Source organism: Chlorocebus sabaeus, chromosome 2 (genome assembly GCF_047675955.1).
Source record: "Chlorocebus sabaeus isolate Y175 chromosome 2, mChlSab1.0.hap1, whole genome shotgun sequence".
Taxonomy (NCBI): Eukaryota; Metazoa; Chordata; class Mammalia; order Primates; family Cercopithecidae; genus Chlorocebus; species Chlorocebus sabaeus.
The window spans coordinates 99,052,785-99,075,897 of NC_132905.1; the positions used below are offsets into that span (position 1 = coordinate 99,052,785).

The following is a 23,113-nucleotide window of genomic DNA, read 5'->3' on the forward strand; positions in this document are numbered from 1 at the left end:
TTTTAACCTTTTTTTCCCTTTGAGCACCGAAAGGAGTAACCTATCGAGCTTTTGCTGGAGGATGTTATAAATGAAAATTTAATGTCCATTCCATCAGCTTTGTCAACTGGGAGAAGTGGTGTGTGTGTGAGGATTATTTTGGAGAAATGATGTCTGTAGAGAAAGTTTTAAATTTCTTAGCCTCTGCCACAGTGTGGCATCAGTTTTCCCACGGGTTGTGTCTAAACCAGGTTTATGCTCTGCTGTCTTGGCTGAATGATGCCAGCCCTGGAATTAGAGATCTTTAACCTCAAAGATTGGCAGCCAAGGGCAAGGACTTGGTCCCTTTCAACCTTCCCATGGATGAAGCTGATGAACATTTTCACAACTTTTCAGTTTGCTTAACATAATGAGAATCTACCTTTACACATGTAGTAGAAATAGACCCTAAAGCCACCATATGGGGCACGTGTAAATTGGTTTACAATTTTAGCAATATTTTGGTTACTTAATATAGATTTTTTAAATCTGGTGGTAGATGTCTGTAACTTTCATTCACATTACAACCTTGCAGGGCACTGTAGCCCTCACCCCTGGGCTCCATGTGACAGCTGCCTAGCCATGATGGAAAGGAATTATTTCTTCTTCTATTTTTTAAAAAGCTCAATGAACACTTTTTACTCTAATTTTAAAATAAAAAATTAGGGCCGGGCACGCTGGCTCATGCCTGTAATCCCAGCACTTTGGGAGGCCAAGGCGGGCAGATCACCTGAGGTCGGGAGTTCAAGACCAACCTGGCCAACATGATGAAACCCCATCTCTACTAAAAATACAAAAATCAGCCAGGCATGGCAGTGCAAGCCTGTAGTCCCAGCTACTCAGGAGGCTGAGGCAGGAGAATCACTTGAACCCAGGAGGTGGAGGTTGCAGTGAACTGAGATCACGCCACTGCACTCCAGCCTCGCCAATAGACTGAGACTCTGTCTCAAAAATAAACAAATAAATAAATAAAATTTAAAAATTATGTTTATTTTGCCATGTAATTTTAGAATTCTAAAATTATCTGTATTAATTTGAAATCTAAAATACTTTTAAAAGTTAGGATAAACAAATTTTTCTGGAAATTCATCAAATAATTGTCTTAAAAAAGACAAAATCACCAGAAAGTGTATTTATGAAGTTAGGAAGTTGTAGCCTGCCTACAGCTTCAGTTTTGTGTCTTGTTCTTACACACTTTCTATCATGGAGTGGTATTAAGGATTCAGACTTAATCAGCCCCCATATATAATGTTCTCATTTTCAAATAGATGCTAGAAATAAAACCATACCCTCCAAACACAACAACTAAAAAGCCGTAATACTTTGCACAATTACATAAGCAGCTTTTAAAGATTGGTTCATAAACTAAATCAAATAATTGCATTTATTGATTGAATATTTTAAACCTGAAAAACTAATTATCTGTGGATGCAAGTTTTTAAAATAGTTTTCTCTTCTGAGAGACACTGCAATTTAAAACCCATAGATAAAATGAGGGTAAACAACAGTGAAAGGAAAATGCTAAAATAAATATACATTAATCCATATATTGATATTAAATTGTCATTTCATTATAAAGACCTTTTTAATATGTAAGGTCTTTCTGGATTAATTTATCATCCCACATTTTGATAAGGTTGAAAAAGTCTAGATACTTCAGAATATTCTCAGAAAAAAAAATTATTTAAAGATTTTACTTTTTAAAGCAAAAGCAGTTGGTGACACTGAATAGAAATGGTATTAGTCACTGAGCAAAGTATCAAATTACTTGTTTAGTTGAGGCTGATAGTTCTTTAAATGTCTAACTCTTCATGTATACATCAAGGAATAAAATTGATAAGCACACATCACTTAACCAGTTACAAAGAGAGCTAAAGGAATCTATAAATTTTGCATTTACAAGATCCTGCAACGAAGGCATTGTAAGTTACTCTTTCTGGGCACCACAGGTTCCAGCAGCACTGATGTGAAGGAAAACCGCAATCTGGACAACGTGTCCCCCAAAGATGGCAGCACCCCTGGGCCTGGCGAGGGCTCTCAGCTCTCCAATGGGGGTGGTGGTGGCCCCGGCAGAAAGCGGTCCCTGGAGGAGGGCAGCAATGGCCACTCCAAGTACCGCCTGAAGAAAAGGAGGAGAACACCAGGGCCCGTCCTTCCCAAGAACGCCCTGATGCAGCTGAATGAGATCAAGCCTGGTTTGCAGTACACGCTCCTGTCCCAGACTGGGCCCGTGCACGCGCCTTTGTTTGTCATGTCTGTGGAGGTGAATGGCCAGGTTTTTGAGGGCTCTGGTCCCACAAAGAAAAAGGCCAAACTCCATGCTGCTGAGAAGGCCTTGAGATCTTTCGTTCAGTTTCCTAATGCCTCTGAGGCCCACCTGGCCATGGGGAGGACCCTGTCTGTCAACACGGACTTCACATCTGACCAGGCCGACTTCCCTGACACGCTCTTCAATGGTTTTGAAACTCCTGACAAGGCGGAGCCTCCCTTTTACGTGGGCTCCAACGGGGATGACTCCTTCAGTTCCAGCGGGGACCTCAGCTTGTCGGCCTCCCCGGTGCCTGCCAGCCTAGCCCAGCCTCCTCTCCCTGTCTTACCACCATTCCCACCCCCGAGTGGGAAGAATCCCGTGATGATCTTGAACGAACTGCGCCCAGGACTCAAGTATGACTTCCTCTCTGAGAGTGGGGAGAGCCATGCCAAGAGCTTCGTCATGTCTGTGGTCGTGGATGGTCAGTTCTTTGAAGGCTCGGGGAGAAACAAGAAGCTTGCCAAGGCCCGGGCTGCACAGTCTGCCCTGGCCACCATTTTTAACTTGCACTTGGATCAGACGCCATCTCGCCAGCCTATTCCCAGTGAGGGTCTTCAGCTGCATTTACCGCAGGTGAGGAACAGTGCTGCTGCTTTAAAACACAGGGTCATTGCTCTTGGTAATGCTTCTAGACAACATTTTAGTTTTAGGATTACTATTGACTTTCCCCCTTGACATCACTCTGTCCCCATCAGGAGGAGTTACTGGTAAGTCTGGCTGCTGGGGCAGCCTTTCCTTGATTCCCATGGCCATGTGGCCACTGAGAAGCCATCTGCATCCTAGCGCTTGCTGGGCCCGTCGCAATGCAAGGCAGGGACACCTGAGGCCCCGTCCACCAGGGCAGTGTTTACAACACTATCCATAACTCTCTTCCCATTAGGCAACCCCCCCACCAACCGATGACCCTCATCCCACAGCAAGTCTTTAGCAGGAGAGAGGGAATAAGAGCCCAGTCTTTGAAACCTTGCCCCCAGTTCAGCACCATTTTCCTTCAAAGGTCTCATCCAGGAATCTCACATTCAAGATAAGTGACACTAGCCCGTCAGCAGCTGAAAACCCAAGTCTGAGTCAGGATGGCAGCCTCTGGGCTCCCACATGACTGACTGGTGGCTGTTCGCTGTCCCTCAGCCAAGGAGCCCCTCGAAGCAGAGAATGAGGCAGCACAGCAGTGAGCACCTATCAGAGGGCAGGGAGGGAGGGGCCTCCAATAACTGTTCTAGGGCCTGCCAGTTGTCTGGGAGTCTCTACTTTGAATTTCCTGCATGGACTTTATGAGGACTTCCCCGCTTGCCCAGGCTGAAGGTGGGCAGCCACTCTTCCATTTGACCTTCCCCTGCTCCCCCAGCCTAATGAAATCAGGATGAAGGAAGGGGAAGTTCCAGGGTGAGCTCAGATTGGCTTACATGAAAAAGAAAAAGTAAAGGAGAAAATCGCCTTTAGTTCTCATCTCTAAATCCTAAAACTCTCTGATTATGTGTTGCTTCTTTTCTTGGAAATCCAAAATTCTTCTGGTCTATTGCAAAAATTATTCTTTTGACCCTCTATTCATTTATTCCTTTGTATCAGAGTCGTCTTCACTTCGAAGATAACATGTATACTGCCCTTGACCAGAAGACTTGAAGGTGACTTGTATTCCCCTGGAAGAATCCAAGTGTCTTATAGTTTCTTTTTTGCTGTTGTCTACAATTAGAATAACCTCTGTGCAGTTGTAGTCTGAGATGACCCGGAGTTCTGTTTTAAAGGAAGGAAATGTATTTTATTTTGCCTAAAGGAACCAAATACAACATCAGTATAAAATAATATATTCAAGGTATTTCACTGATTTTTTTAACAAACCAAATACTTGCTTCCCTTATTAACCTCTCATCAACATTGTTCATAAGGATTATTAGTCCATTTGTACTTTAACAAATCAGTGGTGCTAGATCCCATGTGATTTTTTATTTTCAGGATTACTCTTTGCTAAAATATTAAAGCCTGAGTTCAAAATATTGTCTCATGTGACTTGTCTTCCCTTAATATTGACAGAGTGGCATATAAAACCATTGAAATGACATCAAATGCCGTGGATCCCAGATGTCTGAGCCTTTAGTATGTAGGCTGTGAGCACCTTAGGCGGACGCAGATAGAAGCCCCAGTATAGACGTCAGCCCTGCCTCCCTGGCTTGGCGGTGTGCCTGCAGTGACTTCTGTGTGGAGCAGGACCAGAGCCCCTGGCGTGGGAAGGCTGGAGGGGCATCTGTCGGTCTCCAGCCTGGGGAGGGGTGCAGGTGGGCAGGGCCATCTCAGCCCCCTGATGCCATGTTCCCCTGGGCTCTAGGCCTCATGTCCAGAACCACTAGGGCATGAGAGGATGGAGCTGCACTTCTAGTCTCTGCCAGGGGACCCTGCCACCTTGTGTCTTCAGAGCCCCCAGGGTAGCCCAGGAATGTGACATACGCTCCTTGCAGGACCCAGGTGGCCTCTCAGAACCCATCCTTTGGGCTTTGTTGCTGGGCTCTATTGTCTTCTGACAGGAAATTTCAAAATGTGCATTCTAGGGTGGGTGGGAAACCCTCACTCTTTTTCTAGAGTAATCCTTGAAGGACGTAGGTCAGATATCCCTGCGTGCCATTGCAGGTAAATGGTGCTGCCTGGGACTGTGTGGCATGGGTTTAACTCTTAAAAGCATGTTTCTTTTATTCTTATATCTGTCCCCCAAATTAAGAGGGAAGTCCTTCATTAACCATGCAGGGTGAGGCCAGTAATCCCCTCAAGGGGAGGGGGCTGAGCCCTGGCCATGTGCCTCGGATGCCGGCGCTCACCAGCTTCAGCCCCAGCACCAGACCTTCCACTCAAGAATCTCGGAGCTCACTCTGAAGTTAGATTTCTTCGCCTCTCTTCGAAAATTTGGAGATTTGCCTATTCTTATATGAAATGGAAACTTTTATTTCCTCTGGCTTATCCCTAATCTTCTTATGGCTTTTTCTCTCTCTAAATTCGAATGAATCACCCTTTCCCTCTGGCACCCTGGCCAATTCGAATGCGTTACCCCTTCCCTCTGGCACCCTGGCCTCGTCCTGTGTTTCTGTCACAGCCTCAGTTCCCCGCATCCGCTCACCCCTGCATTGCGGATGCCGCTGCCTGCGGGTGCATGGATCCCTGCCACCAAAGCCATTCTCCACATGACTTGTCTTGAACACTGTCCTGTGGGGCTCACTGATATTTGCTGGTGCAATGATAAGAGGAAAACACCCTGACAACTATCTTTTCTGTTCATTTCAGAAATATTTTATTAAGGACCACCTGGGGATGCTGGGTTTTCCTAGTGGTCATTTGATTTTCCAGACAAGTGTGAAATTGGTGGGACATGAGTTGAAACTGGCTCTTAACACCGACCTCCCAGCAGACATCGTTTCCCAAAATGCCACGGGCTCATTATATCCTAGATAAATCATAAGCCATAAGACCATGTCCAAAATGCAACAAATATGTCTGTTCTCAGAAGCACCTTAAAACAGGTGTCTGGCTGACCTGAACATATACCTGTTCAGGTGTTCCGGACGTCTAAGCGCTTTCCCTCCCTGCGCTGTCCTCTGGTACATGATTCTATCGTGCCGTCTGGGCGAGTGAGTGCAGCCAGAGCGCGTTTGTGTGGAGAGGCTGGAGTGACTGAGAACCTCTCGGTGGCGCCTTTGAGGGAGGTGCTGTGCACAGCCTATGGCTTCTTTCCCTGGACCGCATCTCCAAGCTGCTCCTTTCTCTTGCCTGTGATTTTGCACATCACCCTGGGCTGTGCTCCCAGCTATGTGTGACCTGGAGCTGACTGAGCCACACCGTGTGTGCACGTGAGAGAGGGCAAGGGGGGTGGGAGGGCCATACTAGGTGGGTGTAGGCGTGAGCAGGTGGCCCTGAGCAGGCAGTTTTGCCTCTGTTTGCCTCAGTTTCCTCCTGAGGGCTGGGCTGGCCTGCGGTGAGGATTGGAGGGATGCTCGTATGTGGTGCCCACACTCCACACTGGCCCCATGCGGGTGGCAAAGGACTCAGCCAGAGCCTGGCAGGATCCTGGGGTGTCTATTTCCAAGGAATGTTCTGGAAGAAACATACACACATACTTGTTTGTCAGATTTACCTGTGTGGTTTTCCAAATGAGAAGCAGCCTGTGTCACTCCATAAGGGAGAGTGCGTGCAGCATTCAGAGAGTGAGCCCTGCTCCCAGCTGCACCTGGCCCCTAACCTGCGTCTGTGCTTCCCACACAGGTTTTAGCTGACGCTGTCTCACGCCTGGTCCTGGGTAAGTTTGGTGACCTGACCGACAACTTCTCCTCCCCTCACGCTCGCAGAAAAGTGCTGGCTGGAGTCGTCATGACAACAGGTAACCATCTTGGTGTTGTATGTAACCCTGCCTGTTTTCATGTCTGACAAATGTGAAATGTTGTCGGTTGACAGAAACCACCGTGGCACACCAGCGGGAGATGGTTACTTCCTTTCTTCTTCAAAATGTCTGCCATATGCAAGTTTAGGAACTGCACATACAAGCTTTTTCCCCCAAATGTTCTTCTTTTTAACCTAAGTTTGTTGTATTTGGAGAAAGCATACTATCTGATTCCTGTCATCTTCGTCCTGTGAATGGCCTCAGTCTGCTCTGGAAGATGGCAGGGGGCTTACCAATTCTGGCTTTATTTGAAAGTAGTGCCTATCTGTTGTATCAGTTAATGTTAACGATGCCAGACAAGTTTCCGTGTGACTTCTTTTGAGGAGGGAGAAAGCTCTAGCAAGAGTAGAAAATCTGTGGGGGAAAAAAACACAATTTAGAATGATAGAAGAAATTCTGTTAAATTAGTCTAGAAGTTCCCAGTAGCAAAAGGAACCCCCGAATCCTCTTCCCACATCCCGGGAGTGAGAACACACAGCAGTGTGTCTCTGTGAGTAGCTCAGAGGAAGCCACAGCCTTGACCAGTGCCTGGCTCCCCAGGGTGGAGCAAGACTCAGGGAGAGGACCCCCATCATGTGGGGCCATCTCTGTGCCCAGCATCTGCTCAGCCCAGCCTGGACAGCCAGATGCAGGAAGCAGGCCCTAGAGGTAAGGGAGGAAGCTGGCGACGGTTTCTCTCTCTACATCTACCAGCCCAGGAGAAACCCCCCAGTTCTCAGTATGTGACTTTCTTGTCCTTTCCCCTGAGGGGTCACCTCTATCAGACTCTGCAGCCCTCTTCACTGACCCACCTCTTGCTGCCCTAGGAAACCTGGCTGTTCTGCTCATGACTTATTTCCTTGCTGTGCCGTGTCTGGGGAGGAGGAAGTACTCAAACAGCAGCTTCTGTTCTAATGTTTTGTACCTGTATTTTCTCCCCCTTTACCTCTCTCCTTACTGCTATCTTTTACATTAATCAAAGGTGAACACCACAACTACTGAATAGAGTAGTTCCCTAGGTAAGACTCCCTGCCTCTTCCAGCAGCCTGGGTGAGGGAGCTGGTCGTGTTCTTTCATTGTTTTTGTTGTTGTTGTTGTTGTTGTTGTTGTTTTTTAACCACCTTAGAAGAGGCCGATCACCTTCTGGGAACATTTTACGTCTTAGTGTGTATTTCACCGAGACCACTTGCTCAGAGCCATAGTTTACATCTGAAGCCAGGATGCTGGAGCACTTGGCACTCCAGACAGCTGATTCAGGGGCTCCTGCTGGTTGAGTGGCCTTGGGCAGGTTAGGAGGCCTCTGTGCCTCAGTTCCCTCATCTATACAGTGGAGACATTAGTAGCATGAGCCTCAGAGGACGTCGTGGGAATGCAGTGAGGACAATTTACCCAAAAGACCTGGTGCATACCTGCCACATGGTGGGCACACCATTGGTTCAGCTGTAGTGAATGCGAGTCTCCCAGCAGGTAACTTCCAGGGTCCCGGCATCACACCTGTGGTCAGCAGTTTATCTCACGCAGTTGAGACAGAGTGATATGTTTATGGGAGATCACCACTGCTTGTGATTTCACTCCCAGTATGGTTACATGGTGACAGTTTGCTAATGAAAACATCTCAAGTTAATTCTGTTTTCCTTCTTATTCCTCTGGGTGCTGTTGACCCCTCCTTCATATCCTCTTTAGTACTTCGATATTTGATGTCAAGATTTTTTTTTTTTTTTTTTTTTTTTTTTTATTTTTTTATTTATTTATTTATTTATTTATTTATTTATTTATTTTTACATCAGGTATAACTCCCAATGCAATCCCTCCCCCCTCCCCCCTCCCCATGATAGGCCCCGGTGTGTGATGTTCCCCTTCCCGAGTCCAAGTGATCTCATTGTTCAGTTCCCACCTACGAGTGAGAACATGCGGTGTTTGGTTTTCTGTTCTTGTGATAGTTTGCTAAGAATGATGGTTTCCAGCTGCATCCATGTCCCTACAAAAGACACAAACTCATCCTTTTTTATGGCTGCATAGTATTCCATGGTGTATATGTGACACATTTTCTTAATCCAATCTGTCACTGATGGACATTTGGGTTGATTCCAAGTCTTTGCTATTGTGAATAGTGCTGCAATAAACATACGTGTGCATGTGTCCTTATAGCAGCATAATTTATAATCCTTTGGGTATATACCCAGTAATGGGATGGCTGGGTCATATGGTACATCTAGTTCTAGATCCTTGAGGAATCGCCATACTGTTTTCCATAATGGTTGAACTAGTTTACAATCCCACCAACAGTGTAAAAGAGTTCCTATTTCTCCACATCCTCTCCAGCACCTGTTGTTTCCTGTGATGTCAAGATTAATTACCAGACCAGTGAGTCTACCTTTCCATAGTGTTGCCCAGATGTGTTCTAGTTGTGGGCATTCAAGAAAAGATGCTATTGCATACCAGAGGAAATTACTTCCTTGAGTTCAGTGTCTGTGCACTAAGCAGTGAGGATGGCTGGCTTTCCAGAAATGTCACAAAGTGAGTCCTCAATAGGAAGTTGTTTGCAGTGTATACATTTGCCCACTTAAAAAAGTAGGTGGTAAGAATATGCATGAAGATGAGCTTGAAAAGTCTGTTGGCCCCTGAAAAGGTAAGTCACTGAGAATAAGGGTCAGACTTTAGGAGCACAGTTAGGCAAACATTACTGTGAATTACAGAAAATAGTGTCTCTCTTTTTTTTTTTTTTTCAGGCACAGATGTTAAAGATGCCAAGGTGATAAGTGTTTCTACAGGAACAAAATGTATTAATGGTGAATACATGAGTGATCGTGGCCTTGCATTAAATGACTGCCATGCAGAAATAATCTCTCGGAGATCCTTGCTCAGATTCCTTTATACACAACTTGAGCTTTACTTAAAGTAAGTTTAGTAAACAAATAAGGACAGGAAGCTATTAAAATATTCTTCTATTAGAAAACTATTGCAAAACCTTTCATTGTTTCTGTAATCATGGAAAATCTCTCAAAATCATAACTTTAGTAACAATAAGGCTGGATCCCATTCTCCCACAATGCTCAAGAAACATATGCACACATACATACAATAACATGACATGGTCATAAATTTCAAGTCTGTGTTTAAGACCATGTGATTTTGTTGTATGCAGTATAAATAGAAGTTCCCAAAATGCCAGGTAAAGATAGTAAGTTTTATTCTAGTCACTATTTCTAGAAAGGCTAGTCATGTGTCCAAACTCCTTTTCTTTTTTTTTTTTTTTTTTTTTTTTGAGACGGAGTCTCGCTCTGTCGCCCAGGCTGGAGTGCAGTGGCCGGATCTCAGCTCACTGCAAGCTCCGCCTCCCGGGTTCACGCCATTCTCTGGCCTCAGCCTCCCGAGTAGCTGGGACTACAGGCGCCCGCCACCTCGCCCGGCTAGTTTTTTTTTGTATTTCTTAATAGAGACGGGGTTTCACCGTGTTAGCCAGGATAGTCTCGATCTCCTGACCTCGTGATCCGCCCGTCTCGGCCTCCCAAAGTGCTGGGATTACAGGCTTGAGCCACCGCGCCCGGCCCAAACTCCTTTTCTTTACAATGCTATTTTTTGTATGTGATCTTTCTGTTCTGAAGTCATAAATTGGAAGAAGGAAAAGTTACTCACGTTCTGATGACATATCCATTATTGAGTGGACAAGAACTGTATTAATTACCCTAAACATGTAAAATAAATATTCCAGTTCAAACTTATCTTTCCCCTGTTGAAAATACTAGCCTCTGAAAATTATTTTAAACTATGATAGACTAAAATTTAACTATATACAGCTTTCAATGTTACTTTTGCAACTTTTTTCCTTTCAGTAACAAAGATGATCAAAAAAGATCCATCTTTCAGAAATCAGAGCGAGGAGGGTTTAGGCTGAAGGAGAATGTCCAGTTTCATCTGTACATCAGCACCTCTCCCTGTGGAGATGCCAGAATCTTCTCACCACATGAGCCAATCCTGGAAGGTATGAGACGAGATTCTTCAACAAGCCAGTTTCTCAAGAAAATGTATCTGTATGATGTAATTGATAAAAGAACTAACCTATGTTAATATCCCTTTTCCTTTTTTCTCTTTTTATTTTTAGACTTGGATGTGGATCTGATAAGAGTCTCTATAAAAGCATGGACTTTTTTTCTTTGCAATTAATAACTTAATTAGAAAACTTTAATGAATGAATAATGCTGATTGTAATTAACCAAGTAATTAGAATGGAGCGAGAGTATTGGATTAAAATTGTATCTGTATTTAGATTTGGGTAATAAATATCTCTATATCAGAGGTATATGTGATCCTCCATATTTCTGAGGAATTCTAATTTGCTAAATGTGTAATTAAAGTATTTATTTGCCTGATATTTCAGCAGCAGATAGACACTAATGAAAAGTGAAACCGCTATTGTGATCATATTTTTTTCCATCCTTTTTTATATTTGAGGTTAGCACTTTTGTTTTTTAGTGTTTTGTATCCACATCCCTTCTCCCAAGCTCTTAGGTAGTGTTTATTCCAAATGGAACGTTTTATTACATTACTTCCCTTGATTATAAAAGCAACAGGCATACTCACTGTGGAATATTGCTAAATATTTTTAAAATATAAGAAGGAACATTAAAATCACCCATATTCCTATAACCCAGAAATACTCACTATGGGTGTTTTACTATACTTTCTATGGGTTTATTTCTGCATCTGTCTAGATTTATTTTGGAAATTTTAAAAATATAGAGGAAAAAAACATAGCAAACACCCAAGTATCCATCACCCAGAATTAGCAAATGTTAGTATTTTGTGCTATTTGCTTCAGCTCGTTTTTAATGATAGAAATAAATAATTTCAGTTAAAGTGAAAACCCCATTTCCCCAACTCCCTTGGAGACCACTTCTGTGAATTTTGTTTGTGTTATGTTGTTCCTACTCAATTTCATGTAATTGTTTTGTGTTTTTTTTGAGACAGGGTCTCGCTCTGTCACCCAGGCTGGAGTGCAGTGGTGCAATCATGGCTCACTGCAGCCTCGACCTCCTGGGCTCTTAAGCGATCCTTCCACCTCAACCTTCCAAGGAGCTGGGATCACAGGCATGTACCACTATACCTGGCTAGTTTTTGTAATTTTTGTAGAGATGGGGTTTCACCGTGTTGCCCAGGCTGGTCTTAAACTCCTGGGCTCAAGCGATCCACCTGCCTCAGCCTCCCAAAGTGCTGAGATTACAGGTGTGAGCCATCATACTCAGCCTCTCAGTTTCACATACTTATTTTGTATGTGTATTTTGTATGTATGGCATAAACATGTGCATTTATATGCACAAACTATATTTTAAATTTATAAGCTATTGTTAGATGTGCTTTTCAATAAATCAAATAGATGGTTTACTACCTGTGGGGTTTTAACTCTTTTTTCTCTCTTAGAACCAGCAGATAGACACCCAAATCGTAAAGCAAGAGGACAGCTACGGACCAAAATAGAGTCTGGTGAGGGGACGATTCCAGTGCGCTCCAATGCGAGCATCCAAACGTGGGACGGGGTGCTGCAAGGGGAGCGGCTGCTCACCATGTCCTGCAGTGACAAGATTGCACGGTAAGGGGCGAGGGCTCCCTGTGACCACCTCCCTGCACACAACAGGCTGTCTGTGCAGAGAAGCAGCCCGCCATACACTACCCACAAAGCACATGCCAGGCCAGTTAAGGACCTCAGTACGCACAGCAGTGCCTGGCAGTGTTTCTGGTCTCAAGCAGGTTCTTCAATAAGGCACAGAAAACCCAAATTATAAAGAAAAGTGAATAAATTTGACTAAGCTAAAAATTCAAGAATTATTTACTATAACCCACATATTTGGAAAAGAAAAGCCACATATTGGGAAGAGATAATCTGATGTCTCATGTGACCAACAAAGGATTTGACTTAGTTACAAGCTGATTCCTGCACCTGCAAAGCACAAAGCCATCCATTTGGAGGAGCCTTGCTGGGGCGTGGGGATGTCACACACATAAATGCAGAAGTCGGGGCTCATGAACCTGAACCCTTAAGCTCCAAGCCTTTTATTATATAGTAACTAGACTTTACCTCAAGGAAGAAACAAACACAAGCTGATAGAACCTAGGACAAGGGATATTCTTAGAAGAGACGTCGGCCGGGCGCGGTGGCTCAAGCCTGTAATCCCAGCACTTTGGGAGGCGGAGACGGGCGGATCACAAGGTCAGGAGATCGAGACCATCCTGGCTAACACGGTGAAACCCCGTCTCTACTAAAAAAAACACAAAAAACTAGCCGGGCGAAGTGGTGGGCGCCTGTAGTCCCAGCTACTCGGGAGGCTGAGGCAGGAGAATGGCGGGAACCCGGGAGGCGGAGCTTGCAGCAAGCTGAGATCCGGCCACAGCACTCCAGCCTGGGCCACAAAAAAAAAAAAAAAAAAAGAAGAGACAGCATGGGTGGGCCAAGAAATAGCAAATGGCCAGAAAAGTTGCCCAGAAAGAGCCCTGGTGGGCCAGTTGGCTGCAGCTGTGTCCCTGCTCTGGGAGAGTGGGGAGTGGGGAGCAGCCACCTTGGAGGGCCAGGTGGATGGGGCTGGGTGAGGCTGACCTGTTTCCCTTATGGAGGGCCCAGGGCCACGGTAGGCTGAGGGTGGGGTGGGAGCCACGGCACTGCCACTGGAGGTCACCAGGTTGTCCGTCCCACTGGCAGGCAGTTTGGCGGTGAACGCAGCCCCAGAGAGTTGTCCGCAGGACCACGGGGTAAGAGGCTCCCATGGGGTTGGCCACCCCTCGGTGATTATGTTGGCGTGGAAGCCATGGGAAGGAACGAGAGTCTTGATTCAGATGACCTCGGCCTCTGTCCTCAGCTGCACAGAGCTGTGGGAACAAACAAGATCATCCAAAGGAGGACCAGCAGCCTGTCTGTTCAGAGTCGGCTATGGCAAGGGGGCTGGACCACTGTGATGGGCAGACTCAAAGGCAGGCACAGGAAGGGGGATGGCTTTATTGTAGGGAAAAAGGGAGGCTTTGGGCATGTTCTGATGGAGGTAGGGGAAACCAGGATGGGCTCTGCAGAAGGTGGCCTCCCGTGCAGCTGTTTGAAGAACCCAGGGGCATCTCTGGCTGGTCCTGGGTTGGAAGCAGGAAAGGGTGGGTGTGGGGCAACCACTAGGAAGCTGTAGTCCTTCCCTCAAAGCCTGGCTGTGGAGGCTGTGGTTTGGGTCAGAGTAGTTCTCCTGCCCTGTGTGGTCTGGCCGACATCTGTCTGCAGCTCAGTCTCTCAGGCCAGGCTGTTTGCTGGATCAGGGGACAGATCAGATGATAGTGCTCTGGACTCTTTTCCTAAATAAATGGCACAAGGAAAATGAAAGATGAGTAAGGCCAGGCACAGATGCCTAGACCCGGGTGCAGTGAGCCTGAGGCCATGCTATGAGAGTGGGGACACCTTTAGGTTCCTCGAGTGTCAGCCAAACACGTCACAGCACGCTGTGAGTGGACACCCTCCATGGGGTCCGCAGGACAGGTGGCTGTGGACGTGTAGTGGGTATCTCTAGAAGATGTCCTGCCCGCAGTTTTTGCAGAGCTTTACTTGTTTTACTTGCATGGATGCTGACTGTGCCTGACGCCCTCTCACTGGCGCTAGGCGATTTCATCCTGATGACGTTTGTCCCAGCTGTCCTTTGTGAGGAGCATTGGTGGGAGCTGGTGCCACACCATTTCCCACCCAGGGCCTCTGCAGAGCTGTAGACACTCCTGGAATTCTCTTACAAAGCATGTGTTCAGAATTAATGACTCCTAACAAATGTAGGTTTTTGCAGGATCACTGCTTTAAAGTTTGCCCTGAAGACTGAATTCAGCTTAAAGATGCTCTAAGTGTGTAGAGGCTTCTAATCTAGAGAAGAAATAGGCCTGTGTTTCTTAGAGGCATTGAATCATTTCATGCTTTTTCTGTAAGTTAGGGAAACCTGCATTTTCATTTCCGTTTTGGAAGGTGGAAGGAACGTGTCATAGGAATTGGAGGATTTGTGCATTCGACACATTTATTGATCTTGTGTGTGTGTCAGGTACATATTGTGAGTGCTGGGATAGGTCAGTAAAGAAAGCCGACAGAAACCTCTTCCCGTGCTGGGGTAGGATGGGACGGATAGCCCGACATGGACCTGTAAATTACATGAAGGTCAGAATCGGGGTGGAGGGCTGGGGCGGCAGGGAAGGGAGGCCTCAGGCAGCAGGTAAGCAAAAGGCTTGAGTGGCTGGCTCTCTCTCTCTCTCTGGCCTCTCTCTGCCGTCTGAATACCGCCCCATCCCTCATCAGGATCCTGGCTGCTCAGGGGCCCCTGCCCTGCCCCTCTGCCCTGGCTGCCCTTACTGCTGTCCTGCGTCCCCTGCCCCCTAGGTTGGGACATGTCTTCCTCCCTCAGCCTCACAGCCCCCTCCTTTGGGGCTGAGCTTCAGGGTCACCCCAGGAGCATTCCTTGAAGTTCATACACCCCTTTTTCTTTTTCACAGAACCCTGCCCTTTCTTCCAAATTGATTTTACCTCAATTTATGGTTCTTCGTTTGTCTTTTCATTGCATTATTGTTTAGCTCCTAGGCTGTGTCTCCCCCCAGTACCTCACACTATGTGTATATAGTGCCCAGCAAAGGGTGCTGTGGACACAGCAACTCCCAGGCTGAGCAGAGCATGCTGTTTGCGGGGCTCAGAAAGAGAAAACAGGCGTATTGTGAAGGCATGTGTGTGCTGGAGCTGATAACGAATACCTAAGTTGCCATTGGCGTGCATAGTTGGTGTCGTGCATGTCAGCTGCACATATTCAGCCGCTGTAAACCCCACACCCTCTCTCCCTGTGCATTCAGTGCCATTGTCACTTGCAGAGAACAGGAAATAAGCAGTTGAATGTCTTGAAGGGCTCCTTGAAGAGCTATCATTTTTATAAGAAGTATAGTGGTCCCTGCTTTTCCGCAGATGTGTCTCAAGACCCCCAGTAGACTCCTGAAACTGTAGACAGGACTGAACCCTGTACGTGCTGGTATTTCTCCTGTAAGTACATTCCTATATAAAGTTTAACTTATAATTAGACACAGTAAGAGATTAACAACAGTCATTAATAATAAAATAAGAGTGACTTGAGCGCAAGCACTGTGATGCTGCGACCATCAATCTGGTCACCAAGGTGACTGCTGACGGGCCAGTGGCATCTGCAACATGGATGGTTCACACCCTGGGCTGGGTGGCGCAAGATTTCATCACACTCCTCAGAGCAGCATCCAATTTAAAGTCTGGAAGTGTTTATTTCTGGAATTTTTTCATTTAGTATCTTCAGATCATGCTTAACAGTGGGTAACTGAAACCTCTGAAAGTGAAACCTCAGATAAGGGGACCTGCTGTAATGAAATAAATACGTAATTTCCTTTCTGATATTTCCCACAACTTTCTCACAAGAAACACACATGGCTCATTGATTATGGGAAACGTAACGGTAAAGAAAATCACAGCGTAAAATAACTTTTAAGTAGATTTTTGTCTTTGCGATCGTAAGCTGCTAAAGCAGTCTATTACTTTTGTTGCGCTCCTTCGTCAGTTGGTTGGGATCCTGCAGAATTGTCAGTGCATCCCTGTAACCACTCAGGCTTGGACTGGGCCGCGTCGGCACTGAGTCCGAGCTCCCTGAAGACTGTGCTTTCTTCTCCCTCCAGCTGGAACGTGGTGGGCATCCAGGGATCCCTGCTCAGCATTTTCGTGGAGCCCATTTACTTCTCGAGCATCATCCTGGGAAGCCTCTACCATGGGGACCACCTTTCCAGGGCCATGTACCAGCGGATCTCCAACATAGAGGACCTGCCACCTCTCTACACCCTCAACAAGCCTTTGCTCAGTGGCAAGTATCTCTGGAGTGTGCTGATTTAATCTGTCTTGATTTTGCAATGTTTTCATCCTCATGAATGAAAAAAACACCACCTGAGCTGCTCTGTGGCTATCAGAAGAATATGAGAGTCCTTCTAAAGGGACCCAAGGTGATGTTTCTGGATCTCTCCGGGCCTTGTCTCTAGGGCCTTTTAAGTGAGTCCCTCTGCAAGATTAATCTCCTTTACCGATCACAAACCTAGCCATTCATAGAGGAATTGATGGGCTCGCACCTGTCATCCCAACACTTTGGGAGGCCAAGGCTAGTGGACTGCTTGAGCCCAGAATTTCAAGACCAGCCTGGGAAACATGGCAAAAGCCCATCTCTACAAAAATACAAAAAAATCAGCCAGATGAGGTGGGGCACGCCTATGGTCCCAGCTACTTGGGAGGCTGAGGTGGGAGGATCACCTGAGCCCAGGAGGTCAAGGTTGCAGTGAGCCAAGATTGCACCACTGCACTCCAGCCTGGGCAACAGAGTGAGATCCTGTCTTAAAAAAAAAAAAAAGAAAGAAATGAAAAATGAAAAGAATGAAATTATGACTGGTCTGGGCAGCTGTCTCTTTTCCTCTCAGTCAGGCAGTGTGTTCATTCCTGTCTCAGCGGCAGAGACTCACAGACACTGAAAATTATGTCAGCATTGGCTTTCCCAGACTCACCCTGAGCCAGTTCTCCTGCACGTTTACGCTGTCTTGGAGCCACCAGGGTGTCCACAGTGATGAGCTGCCTGGAGCCTGCCATGGGCTCCCTGGAGAGGCCCTGCTGGCTCCGAGAGGTAGTGACCGTGTAACCAGGGGCGCCAACGCCAGGCAGAGGTTGTCTCCCTGGTGTCTGCACTACCCTCGATGCCCTTCATTGCTGGTTTTCTTTTTTCTTTTTTTAGAATTTCAGTGGCTAACAGTAAAGTGAACAGGAACTTTTGAATTCAAAGGTCCTAACTTCTAAGCTCACCTTTATTTAAAAGGACACAGTTAAGGTATTTTTATCTTTTTAAATGTATAATTTTACTACTTTTTTAAAAGCTCAAAACTAAAACCATAATCCTAACCTGAAACACGTTTATTTTGCGGGGGGTGTGCGTGTGTGTGACGTTTATTTTGGGGGATGTGTGCGTGTGTGTGTGCTGCCTTGTTTTCTAGTGCTTGGCTACTAGCACGCCTTTTATTTGAGAAAAAGCAGTGTGGAATTTTATTTGAAAGCATGCCTGTCAGAGCACATGAAGGAGGCAGGGATGGGGAAAAACAGTTGCCTTGAATTAAATTTTACAGCTCCCTAACTTAACCATTGTGTTTTAAGAAAAACGAAATAGACAGATCAAACCTGATGGTAGGTAAGTTGAAATTGTAGCACCAATCAGTGTCTTTTGAAGTATTTTGTTGTGTGTTGGTGTGTGAATTTCTCATGATTCCAAAAATTTCCCTCTTTGTTCTCTATCTTCTGTAGTTGAGGGAAGAGTGCTTTAATTTTAGCTGTCACTCACCTTTTATATGCATAGATACTTAAAACATTGCATGTGGAATATGGGACACATAGGTGATACTCAAAAATAGTTGTTAATTAGGGCCTCGTTGAACAGTGCTGTCTAAGCAATATCTCATCCATAACTAAAATCTGCAAAGGCAGAATCATTTTGCTAAAAAAATTTTCTAAGATATTGAAAGTGGAGCTCATTTATAAAAGTCAGTGTATTTTTATCATATTTCACTTATGTGAAAAGCATTTATATCTGTTAAAAGACCTTGAAAAATAGTGTCTGCAAGATAGAGACTTCGGAGTTGCTGATGCTGCTGTTTATCCTTTCCTCCTCAATATCTTCTCTAATTTTTTTTTTTTTTTTTTTTTTTTTTTTTTTTTTTTGAGACAGAGTTTTGCTCTATCGCCCAGGCTGGAGTGCAGTGGCGCGATCTTGGCTCACTGCAACCTCCGCTTCCCAGGTTCAAGCAATTGTCCTGCCTTAGCCTCCCAAGTAGCTGGGATTACAGGCGTGTGCCACCACGCCCAGCTAATTTTTGTATTTTTAGTAGAGACGGGGTTTCACCATGTTGACCAGGCTGGTCTTGAATTCCTGACCTCAGGTGATCTGCCCACCTCGGGGTCCCAAAGTGTTAGGATTACAGGGTGAGCCACCATGCCTGGCCTCCATCATCTCTAATCTTAATAGCCTAAAGCACATAACCAAACCTCTCCCCTGGTCCCTGCTGCAGGGGGCTGTGCCAAGCTGATTCAGCAGCAGCAGAGAGAGCCTGGGTCAGAGCCGTGAGGCTGCCCCTGTGTCAGCTCTGTCTCCTTGGCAGCTTCTGTGTCTTGGGTTCTTCATACGCCCAGTGGCAGGGTACCCCTTGCAATCCTTCTGGACAAATGTGCCACTGTCCTATGAAAATAAAAGGACACCACACAAGCTCCAGGAGGCAGAACGTTACTCAAATGCTGAGCCAATAAACAGTGTCACTCTAGCACCAAAGTCTATTTCAAAATGCAAACTATTTGAAATATCTTATTTTTGGTAAATGCTTTATTTTGGAAATGGGTTTTTGTTGTTGTTTCCCTGAAGAGAGTTCAGATGAGCAAAGCAAGTAGCTTTGGAGAAGACACCTTTAGACCAGGACTCCTGTCAATCAGCAGGACAGCATAGCAGGAAATTCGGTGAGCCGGGGGATGGAGCAGGATGGGAGGGCAGATGCTTCTGCTTCAGAATTGAAGTCAAAAGCAAGCAATGCTATGGGTGTTACTGGAGACAAAAGGAACCAAATAAGAGAAATCTGGAGAGGCAAATGTTGATGTCTTAATAGATTTGGGAGGTCACACTCTTTAAAAATGGGTCCCAAAGCAAAGCCCTCAAAACTTTATTAAAAGGAAAGTCTTACATTTAACAAGTGACCTGGAAAGAGGAGCTACCAGGGCATTGGCCCCCTTGCTGTGCGTCACAGCTCACGTTGTGTGTGTTACACTTTGTCACCTCACATTTTATTATAAGGGTCATTCCCATGTTAAAAAGAGAGCGAGGTATGATGGCGCCTAGCGAATTGTAGCGTCTTTAGGGAGGAGCAAAAATTGACATAAACAAATACAAAGAAAAGATTACCTGAAACCGGGAGCAAATCAAAGTAAAAATGTAGGGATAGGGTGTTTCTTTCTCTTAAAAAAATAATGCTGTCAGGATTAAAGTGAGAAGAATTTAATTTTCATTTCAGCCTGAACACTAGTTTTACTTTCAGAAAGGTTCTTGGTGCCAAGCTGTGAAACTTTTGCCTTTGTGGGTTTGCACACTTGGTACCCTTGCTTAGCACTGTGGAAACGGAAGTCTCTTGAGCTTTCTTCAATTTTCTTTCGAATGAGTTTCACATCCAGCACTTGCAAGCTGGACAGTTCCAGCTTCTAATTTATGTCCATTGATCCCCTGAGTGTGAGCTCCTCAACTGGCCCAGTTTGTTATCCAAGACTCACTAAGAGAACCTAAGAAGAAGGAGCAGGGTGCCCAAATGCCCCATGTGATGTCTCTGGGGACCTTGTTGACAGCCTGCTCTAGGGTCATCCGACAAGGCTCCCTATCCTGCCGGTTTTCGTGTTGAACGTTGGCATGAAACGTTAAACAAGGCTGCTTGATGGGGGTAGGGTCCTCGTGAACAGCTTGCATTTCAGTATCTCTCGGAGGACAGCACAGGTACCCGACGGGGCTGGCAGCAGGCCCAGGTGTGTGGTGGGAAGGAGGCAGGTGCCTGCAGAGCTGCTGTCCATCCAAGACCATTCAATATCATGGGCAGGAAGAGCAAGGCAAGCTGGTTTGATGAGGCCCTGGCTGAAGTGAGAGAGAAGGAACATCACTGTGAGAGTGTGTGAGAGTGTGAGAGTGTGTGTGTGCATAAGTGCGTGTGTGTGAGTGCATGTGTGTTTATGTGTGTGTGCGTGTGTGTGCTTGTGAATGCGTGAGTGTGTGTGTATGTGTGTGCCTGTGTACGCATGTGTGAGAGTGGGTGTGGGGGGGGGTGTGTGTGCGAGTGTGTGTGTGTATGCATATTCTCCAGGTAAGAGCGGTCATCGGGGTTGTGGGAAAGAGGTGTTGGTAATGTCAGTTTCCTCCTTCCCTGGTTTCTAGGAGGAGTGAACGTGCCATAAGTCATTGTAAAAGAGGACGACCACCAAGCTTGGCTCCAAGTACAGAATCATTCTTTTCAGCTGACAGTTTTTCTTTCCATTTTACTTTCTGTTTTCCTCCCCTTTACTTTTGCTGGACTGATTAAATTGTCTTTCCCCTTTCTTCCCACTGGTGATTTGGAAGTTCTAAACCTTATTTCTATTTTGACCAGTGGTCACCCCAATTTTTTAAAATAAATATGTTTAAATCACTTTGAAAAAATGTTGGCATCAAGAATTAATATTTGTAAAGATCCAAACTTGGGAAAAGGTGAAATATTGGGCTCATTTTTATTCCACACTCTTCCCATCCTCGTCTTCCTAGATTCTGATGACATCATCTTCAGTTTTGGAAACTCATTTAATACTGTGCTTTTTCTTGTTTTTTTTTTTTTTTTTTTTTTTTTTTTTTGAGGCGGAGTTTCGTTCTCTCGCCCAGGCTGGAGTGCAGTGGCCGGATCTCAGCTCACTGCAAGCTCCGCCTCCCGGGTTCACGCCATTCTCCTGCCTCGAGACTCCCGAGTAGCTGGGACTACAGGCGCCCGCCACCTCGCCCGGCTAGATTTTTGTATTTTTTAGTAGAGACGGGGTTTCACCGGGTTAGCCAGGATGGTCTTGATCTCCTGACCTTGTGATCCGCCCGTCTCGGCCTCCCAAAGTGCTGGGATTACAGGCTTGAGCCACCGCGCCCGGCCCGTGCTTTTTCTTTAAAAGCCTTTCTTAATGAGTCACAAGCCACATGATCAACAGCTGTTCGGATGAAAATGTAAGGGCTCCTGGTTTCTCTCCTGACCAATTTTCTGTAGCCGTTGCCCCTGCCCTTAACTCCACATCCAGATTTATTTTTCACTCTGCTGGAATACATCCTTAATTGGGGTGACAGGGTGATTTCTTGGTTGGCTGTTTTTGTTTGATTTTTGGAGAAAAGGCCTGTGTGCTGCCCTGTATCTTGACTTTACCTGGTCCTCGTCTGTGCGCCAGGTGGACTGGGCACTGCGGATGTCTGGGCTTCGTCCTTCCCCCCAGGACACGTGAAGACCTCCATGGTCACCCTTTGTCACAGAGCCAGTATGAGTTTCTTTCCTTTCTAGAAGGTACCCCCTTGTTTTCTCTCTGGTCGCATTAAATTTATCTATTTTCCTTAAAATTCAGAAATTTCAACAGATTAAGCCTAGGTGTGTGGCTAGTTTGTTGGGATTTCTTTCCTACTTACTACCCTGAACCCTCTGATCTCGATTGTTGACTCTTCACTTCCTAGAAATGTCCTTCTGTCTTGTCACTTCTGCTAGAAGCATCTTCTCTGCCCTCTCTGTTGTCCCTGAAAGTGCTGCTGAGCAGAAGTCACAGTCTTGCAGTCGGTGTCTCTTCTCTCATCTGATGTGCTTTTCTGACTACACTGCATTCTACGAGAAGGCCTGACTTCTCTGTCACCATCTCAGGAGTAAACTGTTTTCCCTGGGGAGCAGAGCAGGCTCCCCAGGAGCTCATGCCTGGCCCACTTCCCTGCACCATGGCTGCCACACGGCTCTCTCCCTTGCTCTGGTTCTCTTTTCTGGGAGAGTGACTCCATGTGGGGCTCCTCATCTCTGTTGGGTTTTCAGTGGCTGCATTTAGGGTTCCTCATGTCTGTTGGGTGTTCAGTTCTCCTTTTGCATACTAGGAGAACAACTTTCTAGTGATTGGAACTGTCTAGAAAAGAGTTTCCTAAAAGGAATTAAGCTCCCCTGACTGGAAGTGTTCAGGTTGGAATTGGATGGAGATTGTTGTTATGGACATGGTGATGGGTTCTGGCTGAAAGGATTAACCCACATGACCTCCAAGTGTCTTCTAAACTCAAGATCCTACGGAGTGCAGTGTGCTTGTTTTTAAATTCTCTGTGTGGATGACTGTAATGGTACAGTACAGTTACCTATTGTATCAATGACACCTTTGAAGGTTTTTAAAAATAATGATTGTTATGCTTCACTGACTGCCATCCAGCCATTTCCCAGGCGTGCATGTGCTCAAGTCGGGAGCCAGATTCTTACATACATCCCTGGGTCCACGCCGCAGCCCTGTGGGCTGGGCCCGCCGTCACCCTTCACAGTGGAAGCAGCCGCAGCTGGCAGACACCACAGGACTTGCAGCTCACAGCCATGTTCCACTGTCCATAGGACAAGTACTGCTTGAACCCACATCCGATCTTTCACCACCCCAAGGCTTGCCTCCTATGGAGGACAGAGAGGGCACAAGAGTGCCTTGGGGCTCCCCCAGGAGCTGCTTCAGGAAAAGGAGGAGCTAGCAGGATCTCTGTGAGTCTCTCAGCCCCACTCCACCTGCTGCTCACCTTCATCCACATCCAGTTAGCATCTCCTGCCCATGCAACTCTCTGGAC

General features: G+C 46.0%; 1 protein-coding gene across 13 annotated transcripts in view; it reads left to right on the forward strand.

Annotated features, from left to right (window-relative positions):
• The window catches only part of ADARB1 (adenosine deaminase RNA specific B1), a 138,520-nt gene that overhangs the window by 98,299 nt on the left and 17,108 nt on the right, over positions 1 to 23,113 (forward strand). For 9 of the 13 annotated variants that reach the window (XR_012091012.1, XM_007970344.3, XM_007970381.3 and 6 more), the window contains 7 exons: positions 1,968 to 2,902; positions 6,569 to 6,683; positions 9,452 to 9,620; positions 10,556 to 10,704; positions 11,691 to 11,810; positions 12,141 to 12,309; positions 16,401 to 16,582. Coding sequence is in view for 12 of the 13 variants with exons in the window: in XM_007970344.3 (XP_007968535.1) it covers positions 1,968 to 2,902; positions 6,569 to 6,683; positions 9,452 to 9,620; positions 10,556 to 10,704; positions 11,691 to 11,810; positions 12,141 to 12,309; positions 16,401 to 16,582 (1,839 nt within the window). In the remaining variant the exon portion in view is untranslated. The remainder of the gene's footprint in view (positions 1 to 1,967; positions 2,903 to 6,568; positions 6,684 to 9,451; positions 9,621 to 10,555; positions 10,705 to 11,690; positions 11,811 to 12,140; positions 12,310 to 16,400; positions 16,583 to 23,113) is intronic. The other 4 variants (XM_007970398.3, XM_037984928.2, XM_073011197.1 and 1 more) reach the window with 1 other exon arrangement.